At 36.9% G+C, this 26,233-nt stretch overlaps 3 protein-coding genes across 6 annotated transcripts in view; 1 reads left to right on the top strand and 2 right to left on the bottom strand.

Annotated features, from left to right (window-relative positions):
* LOC134754241 (bestrophin-4) overlaps positions 1 to 13,177 on the top strand; it is a 70,291-nt gene extending 57,114 nt beyond the window's left edge. For 2 of the 3 annotated variants that reach the window (XM_063690433.1, XM_063690435.1), the window contains 5 exons: positions 54 to 161; positions 1,233 to 1,388; positions 8,045 to 8,119; positions 8,297 to 8,555; positions 8,746 to 13,177. In XM_063690433.1, the coding sequence (XP_063546503.1) occupies positions 54 to 161; positions 1,233 to 1,388; positions 8,045 to 8,119; positions 8,297 to 8,555; positions 8,746 to 9,305 (1,158 nt within the window). In that variant the 3' untranslated portion in view covers positions 9,306 to 13,177. The remainder of the gene's footprint in view (positions 1 to 53; positions 162 to 1,232; positions 1,389 to 8,044; positions 8,120 to 8,296; positions 8,556 to 8,745) is intronic. The other variant, XM_063690434.1, reaches the window with a different exon arrangement.
* LOC134754087 (uncharacterized) lies at positions 3,725 to 7,787 on the bottom strand. 2 transcript variants are annotated; one of them, XM_063690163.1, is made up of 3 exons: positions 7,534 to 7,787; positions 5,259 to 5,786; positions 3,725 to 4,815 (listed from the first exon to the last, which is right to left on the bottom strand). In XM_063690163.1, exons 1-3 carry the CDS (start codon positions 7,615 to 7,617, stop codon positions 4,738 to 4,740), a joined length of 690 nt encoding a protein of 229 aa, XP_063546233.1. In that variant the 5' UTR covers positions 7,618 to 7,787; the 3' UTR covers positions 3,725 to 4,737. The 2 variants fall into 2 exon arrangements, with proteins under 2 accessions (XP_063546233.1, XP_063546232.1); XM_063690162.1 differs by having other exon boundaries at positions 3,725 to 5,786; positions 7,534 to 7,781.
* Positions 13,178 to 17,580: 4,403 nt separating the features above from the next.
* LOC134754349 (uncharacterized) overlaps positions 17,581 to 26,233 on the bottom strand; it is a 31,402-nt gene continuing 22,749 nt past the window's right edge. Inside the window, exons 6-8 of the mRNA XM_063690631.1 lie at positions 25,092 to 25,218; positions 23,521 to 23,598; positions 17,581 to 22,848 (exon numbers count right to left, since the gene is read on the bottom strand). Coding sequence (XP_063546701.1) covers positions 22,771 to 22,848; positions 23,521 to 23,598; positions 25,092 to 25,218 — 283 coding nt within the window. The 3' untranslated portion in view covers positions 17,581 to 22,770. The remainder of the gene's footprint in view (positions 22,849 to 23,520; positions 23,599 to 25,091; positions 25,219 to 26,233) is intronic.

The following is a 26,233-nucleotide window of genomic DNA, read 5'->3' on the forward strand; positions in this document are numbered from 1 at the left end:
TGTTCTCTTTTTTATAGTTTTAATTAATTATACACTTATTGTTTGTTTTACAGTTTTGTTTCTACGTGGGGTGGCTTAAAGTGGCCGAGGTCCTCATAAACCCGTTTGGCGAAGACGACGACGATATTGAACTCAATTGGTTGATAGACAGACACATAAAGGTAAATATAAAATAGTGATGGCTTCCGAACACATGCTCTCTTGTCGTGTAAACTCTTTCATTTACGGTGTTTGGGATTACAACAAACATGCAGCACCGACGGAATACATATACAGTATACAGTGTGGAAAGAATGAATGGGCCCTGTGGGGCCATCGCGAAACCGAAATTTGCAAATTGCGGGGATCTTTCTCTTTTACTCCAATAAAGGCGTAATTAGAGTGACAGAAAAAAATGCCCGCAATTTCCGAATTTCGATTTTCGCGGTAATAGCCCTGGAGGGAAAGTACCTCAAAGTAGCTCATTTTGCTTATAGGAAACATTCCTTTATTTTTAAAAATAAACAAAACTGCATTCTACTACTAAGACTTCACTGTTTGTCTGTCTGTCTTTCACCAGGCTGTATCTCATGAACCGTGCTAGCTAGACAGTTGAAATTTTCACAGATGATGTATTTCTGTTGCCGCTATAACAATAAATACTAAAACAGAATATAAAAAAAAAAATAAGTGGGGCTCCCAAACAACAAACGTGATGTTTTTGCCGTTTTTTGCGTAATGGTACGGAACCTTCGTGCGCGAGTTCGATCCGCACTTGGCCGGTTTTTGAGCACTAGTGAGACTTCTATATAGATATCCTAGTTCGTTGACATGCAGACTGCATTGTCTTAAACAGGCAGGATAGGAAAATAGCAGTCAGACAATGTAAAGGGGCCTGTCAGTTGTTCGGGACTGTCAAATTTTTGTTCTATCTCACAGGCCGGTATCGTCCGGCGGACTGATAGTCAGTGGGCCCCTTTATACAGAGATCACAAGAGATTGAATTGCAATTGGCCTAGCTAGAAGCTCGTTATGTAGAGTTTTTGTTTACTTTTAGTTAAACATCTATATCCATACTCAATCGCCTTGTTAATTCCGTCTTTAGTACTTAAATTAATCTTTCGTTTTAGAGCTCATTTAGACCGTGAATAAACTCGCAGGTGAATTTAGTAAGATTGGGGTAGTTGATTAATCAAATTATAACGAAACACACTGGTATCATAACAATTTAACACATCTAGATTTTTTTTCAGGCAGCCTACATGATAGTGGACGAAATGCATGAAGAGCACCCGGAACTGTTGAAGGACCAATACTGGGAGGAGGTGGTTCCCAAGGACCTGCCGTACACGGTGGCTTCCGAACACTATCGCCGCCACGAGCCGCCCTGCTCCGCGGACCACTATAAGGTAACACGTAACACCATCTAGCACGTAATAGGGATGTTGACATGAATCGCGAAGTTTTTACCATAGCAGGGAATATTAGAATGCTGAAAATCATATTTTGTAAGTGTAAATATGCGTAATAAATCGATTAAAAATAATTTAAAGTATTTAAAATAATGCCCAGCATCACGTGACTGCAAACGCAAATCGGAGTGGTATATCACATCGTTATGTCATCAAGATCACGTGACAGCTTGGAGCGTTTTTGCGCGAAATTTAAACACTAAACTAATCAGTCGATTTTTTATTAATAATTAATGAATATATTTTTTTTGCAATAATTACGTGTCTATAAAATGAAAACTGTTCTAAAAAATTGTCAACATCCCTATTGGAAGAATTACACCTACATGATATACCTATGTCCCAGCGACGTAATATACAGGGTGGATTTTCTTACTAGGTCAGTGAGGGCGGCTACCAGATCCCGTGGTGCTAGGCTAAGATTGGCGTTTACAGATTTTGGGAAAAACATACATACGCGAAAAGGTCATTTTTGGCAAACTTTTTTTTTTATGCCAATCGATCCCATTCCTATCCAGGATCAAAAGCTTGTATGTGACCAAAAAAATTTTACTTCAAGAAAAGCCACAAATCGAGGAAAACTTTTCCCATACAATTTGTATGAAAATGAAAACCATTATTTTCACGTGCTTTTTTTATGCAAATCGATTCCATTCCTTCGGGTCAACTTACGGTAATGCACTAAAAAGCCACAAATTAAAAAACTTTTTCCATAATTTTACTTGGAGAAAACGTGAAATTTTATTCACTTTTTTCTATCTCGCTAATCAGTCAGTCCTGTTACGTTTAAGGACCATAATACTGTATGAAGACATAACAGTAGGACTGATGGGCCAGATAAAAAAATGTGAATAAAATTTCACGTTTTCTCCATAGTAAATGTATGGAAAAGTTTTTATTTTTTATTTGTAGCTTTTTAGTACATTACCGTAAGTTGACCCCTAGGAAACTATTGATACTGGATAGGAATGGAATCGATTGGCATAAAAAATAGCACGTGAAAAATAAAAGTATTAATTTTCATACAAATTGTATGGGAAAAGCTTTCCTCGATTTGTGGCATTTCCAACCGTTAATTTTTTTGCTCCCATACAAGCTTTTCACCCTGGATAGGAATGGGATCAAAAAAAAGGTTAGCCAAAAATTACATTTTTTCGCATCCTGTATGTTTTTTTCCAAATCTGTAAACGCTAATCTTTATTAATTTGAAATTGAGAAAGGGTCTTCTAAGACCATTTTCGCGTAGCAAGCACGGGATCTGGTAGCTGCTCTCACTGACCCAAACAAACGCATATCATTTAAAGGCGTCGCTTCTCCATAATAAATTTGACTGGCAAAAATTAAATTGCAATATTAGTCGTTGTAATCATGAGCGCAGGCGCAGGACCTATAGCTGCATCGCTCGCGGCCCAATTCCCGTGGTCATTATTAAGCTCTATTCAGACTTCTATGGTTATTTCTAGTTTGTTGTATATTACAAAGATTAATTCACTGTATAAAGTAGTCTGAGAAAAAACTTGCCCCTATTTAGTTTGATAGCTTACTTAAATAGGTGGTGAAGGAGTGAATTACGAGTAAGTGGTTGTACCATACCATCCAAATTGTGCTTTATTGGCTCACATTTGCGTTGCAATGTTTTCATATTGTCGTATTAAATATATCTTAATAAAAGGAAGTAAAATGTGATAGGGGATTTTTCATCTATAAATTTAGAAAATGTCCAAAAGTAAAAGGACGATGCCATAATGCACTCTCTAGCAGCTGTCTTTATCTAGATATGACCCGATATTCGATATCTCAGATATCTGATCGTACAATGTGAAAACTCGAAGAGCCCCTTAAATGATATTAGCAATTTCGGCTAAGATTGTGATTGTTTGATTTTTTCTAGGCAAATGAGTTATTGCCGTAACTATTACAATCTATGAGACCAATGCATTCATATGAGGAGTTATTGTCTCCCTAGCCATTTGAGATACGGTGGATTGGTCTCGTCAAAGTCAAAAGGGTCGTGTAGCTTTACAATTATGAAAGAAAGTCAAATAAAACAAATGTAGCTTTATTTTCACAGACGTCAACGATAGAATTTGCAGACATGAGTTGTTCATTTTACTAATTACTTGAGTACTGTGTTGTGGTTAAAATAATATCTATACAATGTTGAAATTGGCTTTATATTTTAAAGCGAACCCAACACCAAAAGACTTATATTAGATCTAACTAATTATTTTTCGAATAACATTAATTCATTATAATTTGCTATACGCGTCAAATTATACGAATTTAAATATAAAAGGTAGATCCTATTCCAAATATATTGAAGGCTCCAGCATTTAAAATTTCATAATGTACGAGAAAAAATCAATATTATTAGGGGAGACCGGGGCTTGAATAAACATTTTTTATTTAAGTTTTAACTACAAATCATCTAAAAAATTTACTGTAACCGTCCACTGTGAAATATCCGTATAGCTAGCTTTAATTGGAGAAACACATAGTAACTTATTTCAAATAGTTGATTTTCTTCAGGAAAGCCTGAAATAATTCTTGCCCCTTCAGGGGCCAGTTTTTAAATTAAAAGAGGTACTCAGTACAGGATTTCCTAGTTACTCGTCTGTAAGGCAGCTTGAAAGGGAGCTTTTACTTGATATTGTGTACATAACAAGTCGATGGGAGTATCTTCGCATCACTAACGTAGGGAAAACTTTTTGCAAAAACCTTTTTGAAAGATATTATTATGATTTAAAATGCCTTTCCAGCGACTAATCAGTAATCACACTACATAGAGTTGAAGCGTAAATTCCCTGTCTTTTTATACTTATATTTTACTACTCTGTCGGCGTGAGTAATTTGTATGCTCATGGCAAATTGACATGGCGAATGAGGTATTTCATCATTATGTTAAACAACTATATCAAGCTTAATAATGTTGTACTGTTCAAGAATTCAATAGCATATAGCGTGCAGCATCATAAAAGTAAAGAAACAAAACATCTTAATTGGAACAACAAAACTCAGCTAATCCTTAAATTATTTTAATTACCAACATTATTTTAGCAATGCTTAATATAAATCTGTAAGTATCATAGTTTTAGTATATTTTATTTTACCGGACTTACGTCAACAGGTATTGTTTTGTAAGTTTTATCTCCATGGATACTTGTTACGAAGTTATTTAGAGAACATCATTAAGATTAACTAAAGAATAATGCAACATTAAATAATACACCTATACCAATGGCTTGTCACATGAATGAAATAACAACAAAAATAATCTAGGAAAATTCTAGACGTACAGCACATAAAAGTACGTTCCTAAAGCGTTTGGAGCAGGACTGACTGATTCCGACCTGAAGTGCACTATCTGTGAGACAAATTTAAGAAATCCTTGTTAATACTGGCTCCAGTCTCCCCCGCATAAAGGTTATAAGGGAAAAACGATGAGACGTTGGCAGTCCATTTTGCGGCATCAAGAGATACGTAGTTGAATTTTAACATTAAAAAATACATTCTGTAGGAACGTGATCCTGCTATAGAGTCCACAATATTAAAATAAAAATGAAGGAGTATTTAAGATTCTACATGAATACTGTTTCCTCATACCAGTATCAGGTTCCACCGCAGGACTATAGATTGCCTTCGCGGTGCCTGGGTTGGGCCGTATGCGCCTTGGTCTATCTTTAGTGTTGGTGCTGCAGTAGCTTCGATGTATGAACTCCGACTGTTATCTGGTTTTGGTCTAGACATTATGGATTTTGCTTCGAGCTCTTTCGCAATGGAACTGTGGAGTCTAAAGTATTTCCTCACCTGGTGTTTCAAGTTTCTTTTTGCTGATGGCTGGTCCCATTTATTGCCTATATTATTCGTTGATTTACTATTTGATAGTGCTTTAGAGCGTAGAACTGTATTTTTAATTATTTCTATTTCACTGCCATTGGCAAGAGATTTAAAAGGAAGATATGTGTTAATTATTTCATTTTTATTCTCCATGTTCAGTATGTTTTCTTCGGTAGTCATGTTATTGCTTAATTTCAACGCGGGCTTTACTGTACCAGTGCTATTGTTGCTATCCTGTCCCGCAACTGAGAACAAATCATTTTCCAAAATTGAATCACGCAACTGGTATCGAGGTCTTTTAGATTTTTTGATTATTTTTACAAGTGATCTTTCTTTGACTTTGTTTAAAAGTCTATCTCCAAGAGAATCTTCTCTCTTTACGTTACTAACACTTGGTTCGAGGATTTTCTCTTGTTCATTGGACACACTGACCACCATGACGGTGACCGTGCTTGAGTTAGATTCTGGGGCGGTGGAAGCTGGTCGATCGTTAACTTGCTATAAACAAAATGTTGCATTAAGTGAAATGTTTTAAAAAAGCGATCTAGAGAAGGTCGGACTATGCTCAGTGTAGGGTTGCCTATCCGTCGCAATGGACATACTTAAAAATGGGTTTAAGTATTCTAGATACTATGGATACACTAAGGCATATGACAGAGTTTCACATCCCATCTTACTTCAAAAACTAAATGACATAGGTATCCGTGGTCCAGCTCTGAATTGGTTAAAATCATATTTAAATAACAGAAAACAGTATGTCCAAATAGAATATTACAATGAACAATCGCGTCAGTTACAAACATACAAATCCAATATAATATCCATTAACAATTCAATTCCACTGGGCAGCGTGCTCGGTTGTGTACTTTTTGTAATATATATTAATGACCTGCCAAAAATTACAGAGCACAAGTGCGTAATGTTTGCCGATGATGTTTTACTACTCTTCAAAAGCCCCACGAGTAACGACGCCTATACAAATATAACCGAAACATACGTCACAATAGTAAATTGGCTAAAAGATCACAACCTTGTAATCAATAACAAAAAGTCTAAAATTATCCAGTTCAGACCACACCAAAAACGCGCCATATACATAAGTTACATAGCAAAACAATTAAACATTGAAGAGGTATCCGATTGTTCGCTTTTGGGCATCACTATAGACACACATCTCGATTGGAAAAGACATATAGCAAGACTTAAAAATAAACCTTCATTTGTTTATGCCTTAAGTGTACTTATGTCTAACACAAATGAATCATGTGCGCTTACAGCATATTATGGATATGCGCATTCCTTGTTACGATACGGAGTTTTATTGTGGGGACACAGTACTGACGCACATGATGCCTTTGTCATGCAGAAGAAATGCATACGCATAATCGTAAATATCAAACAAACAACTAGTTGCAAACCACATTTTATTAGACTAGGAGTTTTATCCTTGCCTTCAATTTGCATTTCAGAGTCAGCCATATTTGTTCGTAAAAATATCCATCTATTCAATTTCAGTACAAACTCCCGCCGTAATTTAGATGTAATTCTACCATAACCAAAAATTGACATTTGCAAAAAAGGCCCATACTACACGTCGAAACAAATCTACAAACATATCCCCAGTTTTATCAAATCAGAAGAAAACAACAATACATTTGAAAAGAAATTAAAACAGCATTTGTTAACAAAAGCATATTATACAATAACCGAATTTATGGAAGAAAGGAAATTATAGCCATATTTAGGTCGCCCCACAATAAACCTATTGATCGTTATAAATTGCTCGTAATACATATATACCTATATTATAATTATTGTTGTTACTAGTAATAAATTTGTGTTATGTACAAAGTTTATATACGTAGTTATAAGTTTATAAATGCCACTAGATATATTATGATAAGTAACTGTAATTTAATTTAATTATCTGTATTTGCTACACCCTATTCCGGGTCCATGTGATACCATAAGAAATATGTAAATACTACCCAAAAATGTACCATGGAAGCAAGAAATAAATGAATACTGGATTTTTCTAAGATGTGACTTTTTGCGAAAGTTCAAAAGCGGCTTAACCGAATATGTTATAGTTTAGGCGTGATTGATTACAAAAAATCGACAACAAATAAAAAAATAGCCCATAAGAGTTCCTACTTCCTAGTTGTCTACAGAACCCTAAAAACTAAGTTAACCATAAGGTACTGAAATTGTGCCATTAAGACATAGACAAACATATTATACTTACTCTCTGTTTGATTCTTTTCATAGGAAATGTTAATCCACTAGCGAACAAAATGAAAAACACGATTATCACAGCTGGACCACTCATTTTAGGACGGTGTTTGTATTATGGACTAACGTGCTGTCGATCTCACGGCTCGAGACTAATGCATTGATTCAACTGCACCATTAATACATATAGCCTGGTTTATTTACAAATAGAGAAGAGTTTCCACATGACGTCATACAACAATTGATGTTACTTTTGTTTGCACGCCGATATGTTTTAAAAATAATATGCTGTCCACCTTTTGTTTCATTTGTCACCTAATTTGATTTATTGTTACAACAGAAATGTTTGAATGCATCAGTCACCTTGTTCATTAGAATACAAATCGTTTAGTCTATTCTGGCAACCGAATGTGAATAAAGAGCATAACAACAGTATCAGAGAGCGAATTTTTTTAATGGTGTTATTTTTTCGAAATGGTGTTATAAGACGTTAGTGAAATTAATTACGTACCTACGTGTTTCAGGTGAAGGCTGAAGACGCCGTGTACGCCAACGTGCAAGCCCCAAGAAAAAGCCACGATGAGACGTACGCTGATTACGTAAGTACAGTTCAATAACATATTTATTTCCTACTTTTATTATACTAAACTTGTACCTATTTGCCTTAGCCCTCCAAGTTTATAGAATTCTTGAATTTTATCTAGGCGATTTCGTTGCGAGGGAATTTAAGTGAAGTTCGTTAACACGCAAATCAATGTGAAAACATTACGTTACAGGAAAGTGTGGACACACCGTTAGTGGAACGACGGAAGAACTGGTTCCAGCGTCAGATCTCCCGCATGGGGTCGGTGCGGTCCGCGTCCACGGCGTACTCGTCGGGCGGGCTGTTCGGTCGCAACCGGCACAACTCCGTGGTGTACTCCAGCCCCGAGGCCGGCCAGCCCGCACCCGCGCCGCCTCACAAGATGTCGCTCTACGAGAGGCTCGTCGGAAGGAAGAGCGGCCGCGGACACCATCGACAGAACTCTAGACACGGTTAGTTGGGTTACATTCAGCTTAAGAAAATTTCATCGTTACAATCCGGCGTACGATTATGCTATCTAACCTTCTAACATAAAAAGGAGTTATGCCACCGTTTTTGGTGTGTACTAATCATCCACGAAATATCACCGTCTCAGAACTGCTTTTCTTTTATTAAATATTAACTTTCAATTATTGTTTTTAGGTGGACAGAAAAGCAACGGTACAGCGGTGCCGATCACGCTCCGCAACCGGCCGCGAATCCCCACTCCAGACGTGACCAAGGAGATCATCGACCGCGAGAACCGTCTCGCTATGGGCATGCAGAACATGGGTGTCATCATGGCCCACCAGGGCTACCAGAACGAGGTGCCCGTTCTCGGTGCTTTAGTGCTGTCTCCTATACAAGAGCTGGACAGCGGCTCGGTTAATAACACGTTACACGCAGGCCAGCCGGGGACTACAGCTTTAGCACAGGCAGTTTTATCTCCGTCGGGCCTAGCGCCGATGTTGACCGCGGGGCCGGTCGCCCTGTCTTCTATGGGAGTGACACAACTTTCACTAGTGGGTTCGACCCCGTCGACGCCTAGAACCGAGCGTATAACGGGCTCAGCGGGATCCGGCGCGACGCCGCCGCCGCCGCGAGCCACAGTCACGGAACTGCCCGGATCGGACCGCGACAGCGAACACAGCGCGGCCAGCACCGGCACGCCGCCCGAATTCACCAGAAAATCAAACTCGAAACGGGGAGAAGTCTACGTTTAATAAATTGAAGTACACCATGAGATATCACTCAAATCAGGTTTAATGATCGGTTTTACTTTAGGCGGGTAACACACGGCTCTGGTCGAGCAGCTTTTTACTACAATGTACGAAGTAGGTAAACCGCGTGGTAAGCACACGACGCCCCGCAATTTACATGGTGCCGTGCGGAAACTCCGTGCTGTGTGTTATACTCCTGAGTGTGTCAACACTGAATCTCAACAACAATCCAAATACCTAAGGGGCTACGCAGCTATTTCTGAAGCTAGCTTTTTGAAGCCCCAGTGAAATTAGCTGCTCAGCCGTGCAAGCTCGCATACATATCTAATAGTTCGTTAACTAACAGACGAACATTCCTTGACACTTGGTTGAGTTTACACCAGGACTGACAGACCATACAAGCATAAGCCATACGCTCCACAGCATAAAACTAGTGTAAAGGTCGTTGATCCAGCTCGTTGCTAAGGTCATTCATTGGTGCCAAAAATTGGTGGCCATTTTAACTTCAGGCCATAGTGAATAAATTGAACACGTCTGGAACGTGTGGTTTTTATTTACTTATAAAATATTAAATAATATAAATAGGCTACTACTTATGTAACTGACCAAACAAGCCGTGCCTAAAAATGTAAACTATTAAAAATAAAATACATGTAACGAAGTCAGTAATAGGCATAATGCTCACTTCATCTCTTATGCGATTGCTAGCGTCAAGTTTCATAACTTGCTTAGATCCTTTCAAATACTGTGTTTTAATGTTCGTCAAACATAGCATCTATATAACTTGGACTACTATGTCAAACTTTTTTTTTTACAGTCGTTATAGACACCACAGTAAAAAACGCTTACGAAGATAATCTAAGTATGAAACTTCTGCTTAAGCTGGTCCGATGTCGATAAATGCGGTGTCTACCTAAATTTGTACTCTATCTAAATATAAAAAGGACGATCCTTTTCGATTATCTTTGATTCAAGGTTGTACTTAGCTAGTGTGGGTAGCCCTATTTATCCGTTTTTAGGGTGCGTTCAGATCTGACGAATTCGCGAATCGCTCTCGCGTTTTTAATTATAATCCACGCTAGCAGTTTGTTTAACACTCACTAGCGCAAATGACACAGTATTTTCACCTGTTTCTTAAAACTACTTAAAAAATTGCTGAATAACAATGAGAGACAGAACGTTCAGTCACTTAACTTTCATGTGTGTGTGTGTGTAACGAGGATATAACCAAACTGAGTAGCCATTAACAGGCGTTCCCCTGTCGAAAATAGTCGGCCAATGGTCATACACATTGTATGGACTGACGTTTATCTGACATGGCTATTTTGACGTTACGTATACATTTGACGTGCCCCTCTCCCGCGAAAAATCGGCAGACTGTTTTGTACAGAAAATTACAGACATCGCGTCTCCGTTTGCTTACTTATATCCTCCAAGGTGTGTAATGGTCAATAATCATGGGTTCAAACCTCAGTGTGCCTGATGGAGCAGATAAAAACATTCTCGGTGCCAAAATAAAATTACTAATAATTAGGTCTGGATCCTTATCGCGCACAGACAAGAGGTTAATCGACTTTGAGTCAAATGGTATTTCAATGTGACACTCTTTACAGGGCAATATACTTTTTTTTTAAATATGTATACTACTTTTGCGTTGAACACCACAATATTGAACTGTAGTTTATCATGACAGGTCTTACTGGGTAATAAGTTAGGTAGTTTCTACGGATTGTGTCCTTTTTGCTAAACTGTGTCTCATCGCCATTTTCAGATCGTTGCATACGCAACGTTACGTAATTATCGTCGTCAGTGACGGGAACGGGTAATGTTTGGAGGGGGCGGAAGTGCGTATTCGTATAAGACGTCGCATGCAATAAGTGCATAAGTGCGACATAATATATAGATTATACGACTCAAAACACGTTGCGTATGCACGCCCTTAAGAACACACGCATTGCATTGTTGTGTGGAAATAAGTACCTAATAAGTTGTACCTAATTGATGATGATTAAAGCACGTTGTTTTTACGTACACATGGTGTTTTTGCCTATTAAAAATGTAAGTAAAGGCCGGACGATAGACGGACTGCAGCTGCAACCCGGCTGCAAGTTATATGGAAACTGTGCAGTCGGCGTGCAGGCAGCGTACAGTTCCCATATAAATTAGCTCCAAGTGGAGATCCGTCTGTAACGGCCCTAAAATAAGCCAGCGTTTAACATGCGACTTGACCATCATCAATATGAGAGACGTTTTTATGTATATGTCGCAGGCATTTTGTAAGAATCCGCCGTTTACGAACGGGGCCATCATTTTATAAACGCGAAGCGGTTTGCAATTTTTAAAAAGTCGGCATTATTTTATTTATTTATTTATTTAATCTTTATTGCACAAAAGAAAATACAATCGTACAAAAGGCGGACTTAATGCTATGAGGCATTCTCTACCAGTCAACCTTCGGGCAAAGCAGATAATTTGTAGGCGGTGCAACATAGTGATTACATATATACAAGTATAGTTAAATAATGGATAGGCATAGACATACATACATATATCTGTATATATAATATTCATATAAATACATACAATATACATACATACAAATACATAAGATATCAGATGAAACTTTCAAAACAGAAACACTAAGAATTCATCGTTCTGCCAGCAAAGTACTCACGTAAGGATTTTTTAAATGCAAATCTATTCGGACACTGTCTAATTTTAACAGGGAGACTATTCCAAAGGCGAGCTGCCTGAATAGAGAAAGAATAGGACATGAAACCTGTTCGGTGAGATGGTATGGACAAAGAAAGGTTGCCAGTAGAGCGAAGTTGACGGACACGAGAAACACCATAGTAGTTGAAGAAAGATTTGAGATATTCGGGATCATTAATAACAGAGAAGAGGGTGCAAAGCATGCGAATATTTCGACGAACACGTATAGGAAACCAGCCGAGTTTAGAGCGGAAAGAGGAGACATGGTCGTATTTACGAAGACAGAAAATGAAACGAATGCAGTTATTTAGTAAACGATCTAACTTGTTCAAGAGCTCTTCATTTAAGTCTGGATAACACACATCACCGTAGTCAATTATGGGTAGGATTAATGTCTGTGCTAATAATATTTTTGTTTTAACGGGTAAAAAGTGTTTAAGTCTGTTAAGGGCATGTAGAGATGCATGTAGAGAGAGAGAGATAGATTATGTGAAATACCTTATGGCATTAACGGCGCTGTTTGCATTTTGCCACGGCATTTTGGTCCAATTAGTTCTTTAATTTACCACGCGTGGCGCTGCACATCAAAACTATGAAAAACGCTGAGGTGTCCATCAAATCTGGAGTTCGTCGGACTGTTTTTTTTTTTAGAAAACATTTCCTTCTTAACCTATTTCGGGGCGGTTTGCCCTTCGGGCATTTGAAGCTACCTAACGAACCTAACCTACCTACCTATTGATTTAGTGTGATGTCCGTTTTTTTTTAAGCCATGGTCACCCTAACGAAACCCAACGTTTGACGTTGACGCTATTAAGCGCACTGACAAATGTATTTCATAGAAAATGCCCCAAATTGCCTTACCGCTTCGCGATTATAAAGTGACGGCGTCGTTTGTAAACGGCGGATTCTCAAAATGCCTGCGACATATATACTTACATTTTATCGAATATAAATGTTGGTAGGAGAGATCGAGGCTTGTGAAAATCCGTCCTTAGTGAAGTATGTGATCTTAGTTAATTTAGCCTAAGATGCGGATTGACAATAAAGTACTTTGGTAGCGCATAGCGAAATAACCATTGTAATTATAATGAATTTTATAAATTACGCACAAACAGGGATTTAATTGTATAGTTGAATTGTATACATATATATTTTTTATTTTATACATATTTTTTTATTTTATGCTTTCACCCAATCCAGCGTAGGTACTTACAGGCAGGGGTGCGAAACTCCTCCTTTCGGGTATAATCGGCTCCGTTCGGCTCAGCATTGCTCCGACTCCGAGCAATAGGGTATTTGACAACATTAAAAATATATAACGAATTGCTGTCATCCTAAGATAATAAACTATATTTCACTATATTTGAATGTAAATTATGTTTTTTTTTTGGAAAATAAACGAAAGAAAAATTTTTTTTTTGAAATTTCATCAGGGACGTGAACGCTCTGTGATTGGTCAACGCTCGGATGACGTCACACGCGGGTAAACATTCTTGATTGTCTTGAGTGTTTTAACTGTTTTATTTGTATTTAGTTAATTTTAGTTATTGTTCCACAGTTTTCTGATATATTCCGATTTATTCGTATATCTAGTGGCACAATATTCATAAGAATCTCAAAATGGAGCCGAAATATGTGAAAGCTGATAGCGGCAACCTACCAGACATAGACGCATTAATGGTTGCACTTTTCTTTAAAGATAATCCGGATTACTATGCTGCGGAACTTTTTTTATTAGAAACCTCAATATCATTTTTGAAGACCTATCCATAGATACTCCACACGTATGGGTTTGATGAAAAAAAAAACGACACGTTAAGATCGCTCGCCTTCTTTCTAATGATAAAAAAACGAGAGGTATAGTTAGACGGTTCTGAGTGGTAGACTGCAAATGAGATAAAAGCTATATTAGGTACATCCATTAATCCTCATATCAGGCGGCTCTTTGATTCCAAGGATTGCATAATTTTTATACTTTTTAATGATTTTTAGAATATGAAAATTATAAAAAGTATAAAAGTTATGCAATCCTTGTATTCAACGCATTTCATTTCAACGAGCCGCCTGCTACAGATTTCTTGAAATTGCCGCGTTTTTTCAGGTTCAACTTTCATTAGCCATACTATTGTCAATTTGCCAATTTCGTGATTATTCTTTTACACGGCACATAAACTTATGCATAATTTATCGATATAAAAAGTCGACACAGTTACATCCCTAGCAAATTATCAAACTTATGACACCGTACGTAAATGAGAAATAACAAGCATATATGCATCTCTTTTCGGCACATTATCTAATTCGTAAGGAAGTAAAGTACGGGTATACATATTTGCGAAGCATTTTTGCCCGACTTCTATGCTTTAGTCATTATTCTGAGGTAATCTGTCAGCTACTCAGACGAGTCTGAGGTCATGTTGAGATTACCACAAACAACCTACGTAATTTGGGCGCATAATTTTACAAATAATGTTTTGTCAATTTGCGTAAATAATTGTGATATTTTTATTGAAATCGTTTTATTCTACATTGCTTTGAGTGTAACGTAATTTTACGATGTTATTCTCACATATTGCGTTAAGAGGAAGGTGTAAAATACCGTACTTACGTGTGAAAGGTTATATGTTCTCATATTTTTGCTCAGAGCGGCTATTACAGCCGATTACTGAATAATTCACCATTATTTTATCAATTCAAAACGCTAACCATCACTATGTTTTATAAGAGAAAGCACAATTTCATAGAAAACAACAATAATTAAACAAGCAACGAACAAGCATGACATGTCACGTACTTATTTGTTTGCCACAATTTCGGTTGTGGCAGCGGTGGAAAAGTGAAACTATGACAAAGACAAAAAGTAATATATTGCTCTCTGTCACTACTACTGAAAGATACATAAGACTATCCCGTTCGGTCATTTCGCCCCACCCCTCATGACCGATCCAGTTAATACTACTTAATACTAGATTCATGGAAAGATTAAACAAAGAGGTTAAGTGTCTGTCAATTCTGTCATTGACACAACTGCCATTCGCCAAAAGCAGATATGATTTAGTATTTGTTATAAAAATTCTTGAAATATTAAAAAAAATGAAATTAGTATGTAAAATATGTAAAATGCAAAAGGCGCTCATGAATGAGCGTTTCCGTTCAAAAGCTACAAGTACAACCCAATTAACAATCGAGTTGAATGACTTGCACGATCAGGTGACGCCGATCGACCGCGCCGTGGTTCAATTCCTGCAATGTTTTCTAAACAGCACAAAGCTCCCAGACATTATAGAAAACGTGAAGATAGAAATGCGCGAACCAACACGGAATGCAGGGTTTTTGCAATGTTCGACAGTGAGTGTTATACCGAGGCCGAGCCAAACAGGGAGAACTCGCCGCCGCAAAAGATATCAACGCCATCGACGCTAGGGAAACTGTACCTACTTGTAGCTCGTGTCGAATCTGGTAATTTTCCAGCCACGTCGTAAAGCCCCCTCCACACTCGTGCGCGAATCATTCCGAGCGATTCCCGCACGACTGTGGAGCGGGCTTAATTAAGGTAGTGCCTTGACTGCCTTGTAGATACCTACAAGCTACAAGGCAAATGCAAAGAAAAGTTAGTGTGTTAACCAAGTGTGTACTCGTAACTAAGGTGTTTTTTTAAGTAGAAAGAGTCTTGGTAGAGACACATTGCTGTGTCTGGTCCTTTACTAACATAGCATAGGTAGGTACGAGAAAAACCTTAATTGTGTAGTTTTTCTAAATTAATTAATTGCTAAATCGTACCCGACTGTAAAATATTTTTATTTAGTTTACTTTTCACGTTTCTAATATACGACTAATGGCTAATACGCAGGTTGTATTATTGTAATAATTATATTGTAAAAAAAATTATTATAAAAAAAAACAAAAAATCCGACTGCACACTAAAAAGAGGAAAACAAGCCCCACAAGAAATATTGTTTAATCAAATGCTAAAACCAAGCTATGGAATACCATTTAATCAATATAAAAAATGCACTATGAAATGTGTATGTAATCAATAGTTAAATAAATAAAAACTTATTCTAAATATTAACTAAATAATTATAATTTATAAATGTTGATGGTTGATGGTAACTTGGTAAGTATCGCAGGCGGGGACCAACACAGGGTTACTTATAGTCATTTTGGTTGTTGGTTGTTAAGTTCACTATTTAGCAGAATGTTACTTAGGTAGGTATTTTCGTTGGTGGCAGTCAAGTTGGTCCTCGCCTGCAATATCTATAAATTAGTATCTTAAACTAGTTTATAAACACTGGTAATATTTGACCATAAACAAGAGTCATAGAGCTGCTTAAGTTAGACTTTTATGAAATTCGTTTATTGGCCTATTATTATTATATGACGACTTTTATGACATAGTGCATGTCCGCCATCTTGGATTCCAAAATGGTCATCATTTTCGAAACTAGCACTCCCTAAAACCCATAAAACGACATCCATGACGACTTTTATGACATGGTGCATGTCCGCCATCTTGGATTCCAAGATGGTCATCATTTTCGAAATCCTATCCCTAAAACCTATAATTGTTCCTAAAATTAATCGAGACAAAATTATTCGATGTACATACGAGTGGATACGAGTTTTCGCCCGGGAGGCGATTGGTCATGGAAATCTGTTCCTGGCTCCCGGTCTATTAGTGTGGGTCAAATTTTGGAAGCTGAATTTGCCAAATCTTATTTCCTATTCCAATATTTTATACTCATAGGGATGCCCATTATAGGGGCCCCATTACTGGATCCACGCCCATTACCGGGGTATCATTACTGGAGCTTTGCCGACCATGACTGGAGAAAAAACACATAGTTTTAATTTGTTAATTATGTGGAAACTAATTGCTGAATTTTTGATACAACACGCCTGAAACATAAAAGACGGATAGGACATTCAACTTCTAACACGCAAGGCGGTAACATTTTACATGTATCAGGAAAATGTCACAAATACTCCAAATTTCCTCTTACAAGTCCCATGACTGGTGCCGTTACTATAACATGTTCCTGTAGGAATTTCGGGGTAAAATGTATCCTATGATACTCCCGTGATCAAGATGAATCTAATGATACCTCATATATCAAATTATTTCAGTGAATGTAAAAAAAATATTATCTCTGTATCCCGTAGGACTTTCGGGATAAAATGTATCCTATGACACTCCCGTGATCAAGACGAATCTAACGATACCTCATACATCAAAATCCATTAAGCCGTTTAGGCTACAGGAGGCCACAAAGAAAGAGACATACATACATACATTCGAAAAACATTACCCTCCTCCTTTGGCAGTCGGGTAAAAATAGAATAGGAAACGCAGCCGACGCGCAAGAATGAGGGTAGACGTACAGAGCGCTGTCTACACAACTTTGACAAAATTGTAGAGTCAAATCAGGCCGTGGAAACGCAAATGCCAAATTGGCTCGCTGATTTCGTCCGCTGATTATAATAATATTATAGGACATTCTTGCACAGATTGACTAAGTCCCAAGGTAAGCCCAAGGAGGCTTGTGTTATGGGACAACGATATATACAGTGATCAATCGAAATGGGTCAGTAGGGAGAAGTCTGAAACTATGAGAGATAGCGACATCTGTTCTTAGGAACCATGGCTTCGATTTTAGATTTAATAATAATGGCATTCAATTTTTTTTAACTCTTTCATGCTTAACCTTATACTTTCAGGCTCAATTATACAAAAAAATACTACATGCGATTACATAAAGAATATTGAACAGGTTCGATTCCCGGTTATGTATGAGAGTTTAAATAAAGTTTGAATGTCATTATCTATAAATAAAACTTTCGTTTCGTGGACTTTTTTCGTTTATTTCATTGCATGTTTGAGAAAAGCACACATACCTCGGCGTGAATAGGGGTTGCCGGCCTCATAACATCCGGCCTCTGTAGTAATGTACTATAGAAATATAATACATATTAAAGTAGGGTAAAACATATTTCATCAATCCGTCATCTATTTAGAGATCATTCGACGCGAGAGGTGTAATCGCTAACGCTATAAAGACCCCGGACTTTCGTCGCAATGACGTCAGAATAGGGTAGTTTGGGGAGTAAATGGAGCGGTGTTAATTAACCTTTCGTATGCGCATGTCAAAAAATTGCCATATAAATAGCAATCGTGACCACTTCATGCTAGAGTTGTATATATATGGAGCAGATCTGCTCCTAAGCATACGAAAGGCATTCACGATATAAATTTCCAGTAAGTAAATAGTGGTCAATTGATTAATTTATCGATGTTGTTCTTTCGTTAACAACTCCCCGTAACAGATCAAAAGTTGTTCTAAATGACTTGCGGTTAGGCTACGTCTTCTAGCAGAATATATCCATTAAGCATGATTTATAACGGTTGCTTGGATTTATTTGTATTGACAATTGGCACCCCAAACTTCCCTATTGTGACATCATTGCGAAAAAAGTCCGGGGTCTGTATAATATATTTAAAACTCGATATAGAATGACAGGGGTCATCTCCATATAACTTATATTATAACCTAAAAACGCCAAATCTCGCAAAATTGTATTGAAATTAAAGCTGTCATCCTACCCATCGAGTTTGAAAAGTACTATAATATAATATTCACGTAATTTACTTTTTATTCTATGGTGCCAAACTGCCAAAGTGCCAAACTAGTGGTAGCTGTACAGGTGTGGGGAATGCCCCTGCATGTTAGAACATTTCTTTCGCACTGCACTTCTAACTGCTCGGCATTAGAAGTGCAGTGCGCGAGCGACATGTGAACGGCGCGCTAGCGGAGCAATCGGCAGATCTGGACTAAACGCACCTTTTATAAATAATTTTTAAATACTTGGCCGTGCTACACCGCGATTGCTCGCTAACTTTAACATAGCCAGGACCAGTCAACTGTGGTAGCCCACTACACTACACTCAGGCACTGTCAGAAAAATGCGTGAATACCAAAAGTATAATAGAGTTAGACCAAGAAAAGTCTGCAGAGATTTTGACAGCACACGCAGTGACAGTGTTATTTATACGTCATAATTTCATAGGTTTGTCATTTAAAATAACACCTGCACTGCGTGTGCTGTCAAAATCTCTGCAGACTTTTCTTTGTTTGACTACCTACTTGCTACTGCCACCTTCAGCTAGCCAGTCTTTAATTAATCATCTACAACATTACGGCCACTTATCCTAATGATTGCGCAAGTACGTATTTTTCTTCTGAATATTGTAATAAATAAGAATATAACTATCTAACTATATCTTAAGTATTTTATGATAGTGTCTATTTTAATAAGTGCATTTGATGAGCTAACACGATTGTAATTACAATATGGTCAACGGAGACTGGCGCGATGAGAGCACACATAACATAACTTACCTACCTGTTCATTTTTTTTTTTTTTTTTTTTTTTCACAAATGTAAGGGTGGGCTATTTCCTTGTGTATGAGAAAAAAAAAGAGCGGAAAAAGCGACAAAATAAACATACTTTTTAGGTGAACTAAAAGGAATGAAAACATGTACTGGGCATTTGTTTATCAATATAATTAAGAAATATAATTTTCACCTCAGCAGCTAGAACAAGGGTACTTTGCTACTTAAAAACAGTGAGCAAAATCGCACTGAGTGTGACAAAATGCCATTCAAGATGCATTCAAGTGACCTTTATATTCAAATGTCATTTCAACATGCGGGGCCTAATAAAAGTTCGAAATACTTGGATTCTATTATCTCTGTCCCTGTCACGTCATTAACAGAAAAAAAGAGACAAAAAAACTACAAACGACGTTCAACGGTACGGTATATTGACGGTTTATAATAGACCCCCGAAAAACGTCAGAACGCATCGTTAAATATTTATCATTTATAAGTAAATTCTACCAGCAAACATAAGCAAACAGCTCAAAATTTTCATTTGATTACTTTGCCTCACATGTGGATAAAATGCAACTTTCTTATCAGTTTTTGAACAATCAAAAGAGCCTTTACCAGCTGGTGTGGTGAAAATAATATTAAATGATTTCTAATATACAATCTGTGTTCCTCTGTTCTTGACAGCTTAGCATGACATGCGCGCGCGTTTCCATACTCAAAGTCGCGCTTGACATATGAAGCCGCATCCGAAAACGCAAGCCATGCCAAGCGGTCTGGTCTGGTATCTATACTAGAGTTAGACCAAGATAAGTCTGCAACGATTTTGGTAGCACACGAAGTGCAAGTTTTTTTAAACGTCAAACTTCTATGAAATTATGACGTACTTATAAATAACACTTGCACTGCGTATGCTATCAAAATCGTTGCAGACTTATCTTGGTCTATCTCTAAGGCCAGGATTACACTTGTAAGTTTTACTTACGTAAGTAGGGACAAAGCTATTTGCTAGAATGAGATAACGATATTCATATCTCATTCTGTAGTATAGCTGTGTCCATACTTACGTAAGTAAAACTTACAAGTGTAATCCTGACCTAATTATTATTGATTTCTTAGCAACCCTTTGTAGGTACCTTTCTAATAATTTTCTTATGACTAACACATTGAAACATTATCTTCTTATACAACACGCATAACACTTATAATTTTGATCATTCTATAAAACGATTGATTATCCTAACCTAACTAATAGGCACTTTTTTTAAATATTTTATGAGATCAGAAGAATTATAAATGTAGATACACACATTAAACAGCAAAAGTAGCTACTAGGCGGGTAAGATATTCAACATAATTTGGATACAACTTTATTGTTAAGAAAATAAGGGCGCGCGTGTGCGCTTAGTCACTTCTGCTTCTGACTGTATTACGTCTTTGTTTTACGGCCTACATAACTTTATTACTTTTAGCGTATTTATCCGTCTGTGAGTTACTCATTTTCATACTCTACAATCTACAGCCCCGCCGCTTGGATCAGACCAATCATTTCAATAAAATGCGAGTCAAAACGTCACGTGCCGACCCAAAATCACGAAGATATACCTAGAGTAGATTGAGCTCTTTGACCAAAAAGTGCTGTCCAGAAGAGAGCATCAAACCCAAAGACTGTGTCTCACACTTACACAAGTTATTATTATATATATTGAGATATATAACTATTTATTATTCACACTTTGTGACATTATTACCAAGTTTTCGATACAGGCAGCAATAAATTTGAAATATTCGAGAAGACCGTCACTTATAGTGACTATGAAGAAACGCGAGTCACCGTGGATTGACGTGAAGCACTAGTGCTTTTTGAATTGCTAACTATATTGTCAAATGACGTCGTTTCTCCCGTATTCCAAACTAGATGTAATTCTGTAGTTTGACTTCTCGTTTGGTCACACTTTTTGGTCGTAGTGCTTCCTCCGCTTTAGGCACCTATAGCTTCGTGCCCAAAAGGTAAGTAATGTAAATGTTGAAGTGAAAGGTAACATAATTGGCTGCGAGCTATACAATAATTAGCGCATGCTCCCATCGCTCCGTACCTATATACCTACTTATACTAAAAACTAAACATTACCAAAACTTACATACCTAATCATGTAATTTCTATCGTAAACTATATATACTTAAAATTATCATTCCACTTACAATTACTCGGAGAAGTATTTAAATTATTCATGATAAAATATTATATTTTGTTTTTCACTCAACTCCATAGTCATATCGACATAATTTTTTAGTTACATACCTATTTATGCAACTTTACATAACTAACACGCAATTATATCAGTGCTTGAATCCTAAATATGTGCAGTTGCACAATGCGTGTGCTTTTAATAATTTATACGCTTTATGTTAAGGAACTGTGCTATCTAATAATTATTTTTTCAGATTCGAATTCAACATTTACTGACATTAAAATGACCACAAGAGACTGATTTTTGAAGTAAAACTTCTTTAGGCACGACTAGAGGGTAACTCAGATTTTTTTCTGACGGAAGTTACGCTCAGTAGTAACACACGCACAATAGGACACACGTCAAAGTGCCAACATAGCGATAAACGGCAAAGAAGTTTTCAACTTCAATCGCGGGTAACGATTACACGCACACACTTTTCATATTCATACATTCATCATATTGATACTTACTACTGATTCGGTGAAGTAATGTATTTCGGAAAAACTAACTAGTTAAATTTTGAAACATAGTGTGGCATGATACGTTAGGCATGTAAAATGGTAAATTGTATTATCGCCGGCTTCAAATTTTATATTCGATCGCTGAAATAACTTAAACCGTATTCAGATTTTTATAAGCTCTTTACCGTGTATAAAATGAATAGCTAATACTCTGAGATGAATCTTAAAGCCGATATATAAGTTAGGCGCCATTTATCATAATATATATGTTATTTGAGATTGCTTACTTCGCTATAAGACAAGCGGTTCGCTAGTCTCTTTAGGCTAGTGCGATCTGAACAGCACCACCCATCATTCTCCAGAACTGATTATTTTCGTACGATTCTGAACTATTATGTCAGTCATTCGTTCACAGTTCTATAAAAATGGGAAGTACAAAGTACGTAACCTGGCTGCGCGTTTGGCACAAAAAGTAATAGGGTAAACTGTACTACTGCTGGCCTCTCGACTGGGAGTTCGTGCAGTTGGTGTGGGTGCCAACCCTTGTATGGTTTACCCTAGGTTTCGCTTTGAAAGTATAAGAGTAGGATTATTTGTTTGTAGGATGGGGCAATTGCACACTGAGTCTATATAAAGTCTCACGGCGTATCATAAGTAAGGTCCCGTGTGTAAGTTACGAGCACGGGTCCCGGATCTCGGAGAGGAGGCTCTGCTCCGAGGCGTCCTTCAGCAGCAGATTAGAAAGAATATTCTGGAAACGAGAGGTTTTCATATAAATTTCCTTATTCGCTTGGGCAGCAATAGGGATGATGACACATATATTGAATTTTATAACAAAATCTAGTAAAATAGATAGCAAATGAGCAATTTATCACAATAATGTGAATATTAAATAATATATTTTAGTTTAATATTCTTTTTTTTTAACTTCCAAAAAGGAAACGAAATAAGGGTACTATTCGATTCCTTACATTTAAATTGCATTTAAACATTCGATTACTTATTCAAAAAAGACTGTATATCAACTATATACGATATAACGCAATATTTCACCGACAAAAACGCAATTTTCTTGTTCTGTCCATACATCAAGATGGGCTCTCAGTGACCTTGACGTTACGTTCACTTATCGTTTTGTTAGGAGCGTTTCGCGAGTGAAGTACGACTACGACTGTCGGACTTTGACTATCATTTGATCATTTCTGACTTTTGTATTGCTTTAATGCAATAGGTTCCATATAGACATTCGATCCTAAAAACAAACCCGATCGATTGATACCATTAATGAAAATTTATCAGTCATCTAGCCTATTCGCCTAAACCGCGGCACGGGTCGATCTAAGTACGCAACAAGGTGAGGCACTAATCCACTTATTGCTAAGTACACATTTAATGACTTTACAATATTATTATGATAAATTACCTTTTCTGAGTCGCCGACAATGCTGAGAAGTGAAGACATAGACAATCCGTTGAGCCCTTCTTGTCTTTTACTGACTTGCTGTAAGACATAAAAAACATTGGGTAATTTATATTATACAAGATGATGTAGGAATGTATTTAATTAATAATGAAACACAAGTAACAAAAGGAAAACCTAAACTAAAAACTTAGTACATACATATTACTATTTTAACACACATTTGGGGTGTGCAATACTGGAATATGTACTTAGGCACTGGGTCAAGTCAGAAATAAAATAATAGTTAATTGTTATACAAGAGTGCAAAGTTGTATTTTACACACGAGAAATACATTTGCACTCGTGTGTAACACAAAACTTTTCGCCTCACTATAGCGAGGAAAGTGCAACATCCACAGGCGTTAGATTAGATCACCTTCATTACTGGAATCATTAATTTTTTTACGATATTATAACAGAAAACTGGAAGTTGTTTATTTGTACGTGAGTCGGAGTCGGTGAGAAAAATTTAAAGTAATTTTTTTTTGACACTTGACAATGTTGACATTTCTGACAATGCGTTATGAAATTGCATCGACTCAAATTGTGCGTTCAGTTATATGCAACATCATTATAAAAAAACAAATATTTCTTATTGAATTTAAAGGTTTATGAGAAAATCATTAAATAAAGCTATATTTGGTATTTTTTATTAAATTCTCAACCATTTATTTAATGATAACTAATATCGAACGAACGGATTTTGAGCGTTTTACGTTTTGTTATCTGTCAAAAGCTACTTAAACACGCTCCATCCAAAGTCAAATTACTTTCCCCACTAGTGGATAAAATGCGTTTTTACCCGCTTGTTTTAAAGGATAAAAGACGGCTTTCCGAGCTAGTGAGGGGATTTTTTTTGTTAGCATATAAAAGGAAACATTTTATAACTCGTCTATTCTTTTATATTTCATTTGGTTTTATATTAAAGAAAAAAATTGAAAATTATAATTTGTATTGTCGAATTTGAAAATTGTATATCGGGCATTTTCACCATTCAAACCCGGGAAAATATTTGTGTTAAGATTGTACGCAACTTTCATCGTGACCTCAGTCAACAACCAAGCTACAATGAAGGTCAATGGAGAAGACATATATACAATTTATAGCAGGGAAGACCGTCATAGGGCAAGAACGTCAGACACAGTTGACAGTAGGAAAGGATGAAGAGCTTCACTCTTCCTTCTTTTCTACCGACCTTCTGTAAGTGGAGTAGGTATGCAAATGCAAAAGTGTGTGATTTGTAATGAAAGTTTGTACATATAATGACATGAGGTACCTATATCTATGCCTGTAATTAGTTTATATGGCTCCAGCATATAAAACAAATAAACTAGAGCTAGATTGGCTGTGTTTTTTTAACTATGGTATCTGATCTGCTACATAAACTAATTACAGGCATAGATATACCTTATCCTATTGTAAGTAGGTACAAAGATTTAGAGCAATCTAGCTAGTCGTTTTAAAATGAGAGCGTAACTACGTTTGTATGGAGAACCGAGCTTGCCGGGGACTGTTAATTACACAAAACTTACCGGCTTCATAAGCGACAACAGCACAGTATATAATGTCTGCGACTTCCTCGACAAACGCGCCACTTTATTTTTTAGCTCCACTGTAGACTGTCTCATATTTTCAGCCTTATCCTTATTGAATTGCAATCTGTAACAGAAGTGCTTCGTCATTTGCGGTCGTGATGAAATAAAGCAGGGTTCCGTAAAAATCTCAACGGCACCCCTATTTTTGCGTACATCGCCCATCGCTAATGCACATAAATAATCGAGGCAACGCTACACATTTAATTGTTTGCAGAACAACGATATTCGACCAAGCATTTTAGTTTTTGATTAAGTAAAATCGACGGCAGGAAACGTAGAGGGGGTCCGTTGTCTCGCCAGGCCCATTCGCTGCACAATATGTGTATTAATATCTAAAGCTTGTATATTTAAAGTAAGTTATGTTTGTACTGTGTAATAATTATAACTCATTTTGCAACACAACGATAAACAACGAAAAAAAATAGTAGGTATTTTATTGTACATAATCCACAAAAAATAAATAGTTATCTACAACACAACTCAATGATTATGATTAAGTCCTTGTTTTGTTTGTATGTAATGTGTTTATTTTGTCATGTCAACCATCACATTTAACGGTTTAACACTTTCAGCTTGGTTTTGCACAAACTGCAGTGTTTGAAAAAAATTGTGATGAATTTTTAAACGTGGAAAACTTATTTTTTTTTCAACATACGCTTCATATTATTATCTGACCAGGGCCTGACAAAACGCACGATTCGCACGAGCCACCGACTGGCGCTAATAAGTAAGCAATGGCAGCGGCGCATAAGAAAGTGGCCTGCGTTCTATCGACTACTGCAAAGTCATACAGCGGTCAAACTACCCCACGTACGTTACGTACTTACGTAGTACCACGTTGCCTTCGTAGGAACACGGCTCTGCTTACATAATTAGCCATTTTTTTACAAAACGGTTAGACTTTTTAATTAAAAATAATAATATTAGAAAAGGTAGTTTACACGTCTTTGCTGTAGAACACAGCATTCACGTTGGGAAAACATTTGAATACGTTTTCTTATTGCGACACGACAATACCTATACCTTCAATTAAAATTATTAAAATTTGATTTTGGTCTAAATGCCTAGTGCCCGGGCCA

Source organism: Cydia strobilella, chromosome Z, assembly GCF_947568885.1.
Source record: "Cydia strobilella chromosome Z, ilCydStro3.1, whole genome shotgun sequence".
NCBI lineage: Eukaryota > Metazoa > Arthropoda > Insecta > Lepidoptera > Tortricidae > Cydia > Cydia strobilella.

Coding starts and splice junctions, on each gene's coding strand:
- LOC134754087 (XM_063690162.1), bottom strand. CDS start 7,617: ATGAGTGGTCCAGCTGTGATAATCGTGTTTTTCATTTTGTTCGCTAGT. Junction 5,787..7,533: donor TGAAAAGAATCAAACAGAGA/GTAAGTATAATA, acceptor TTTTGTTTATAG/CAAGTTAACGATCGACCAGC.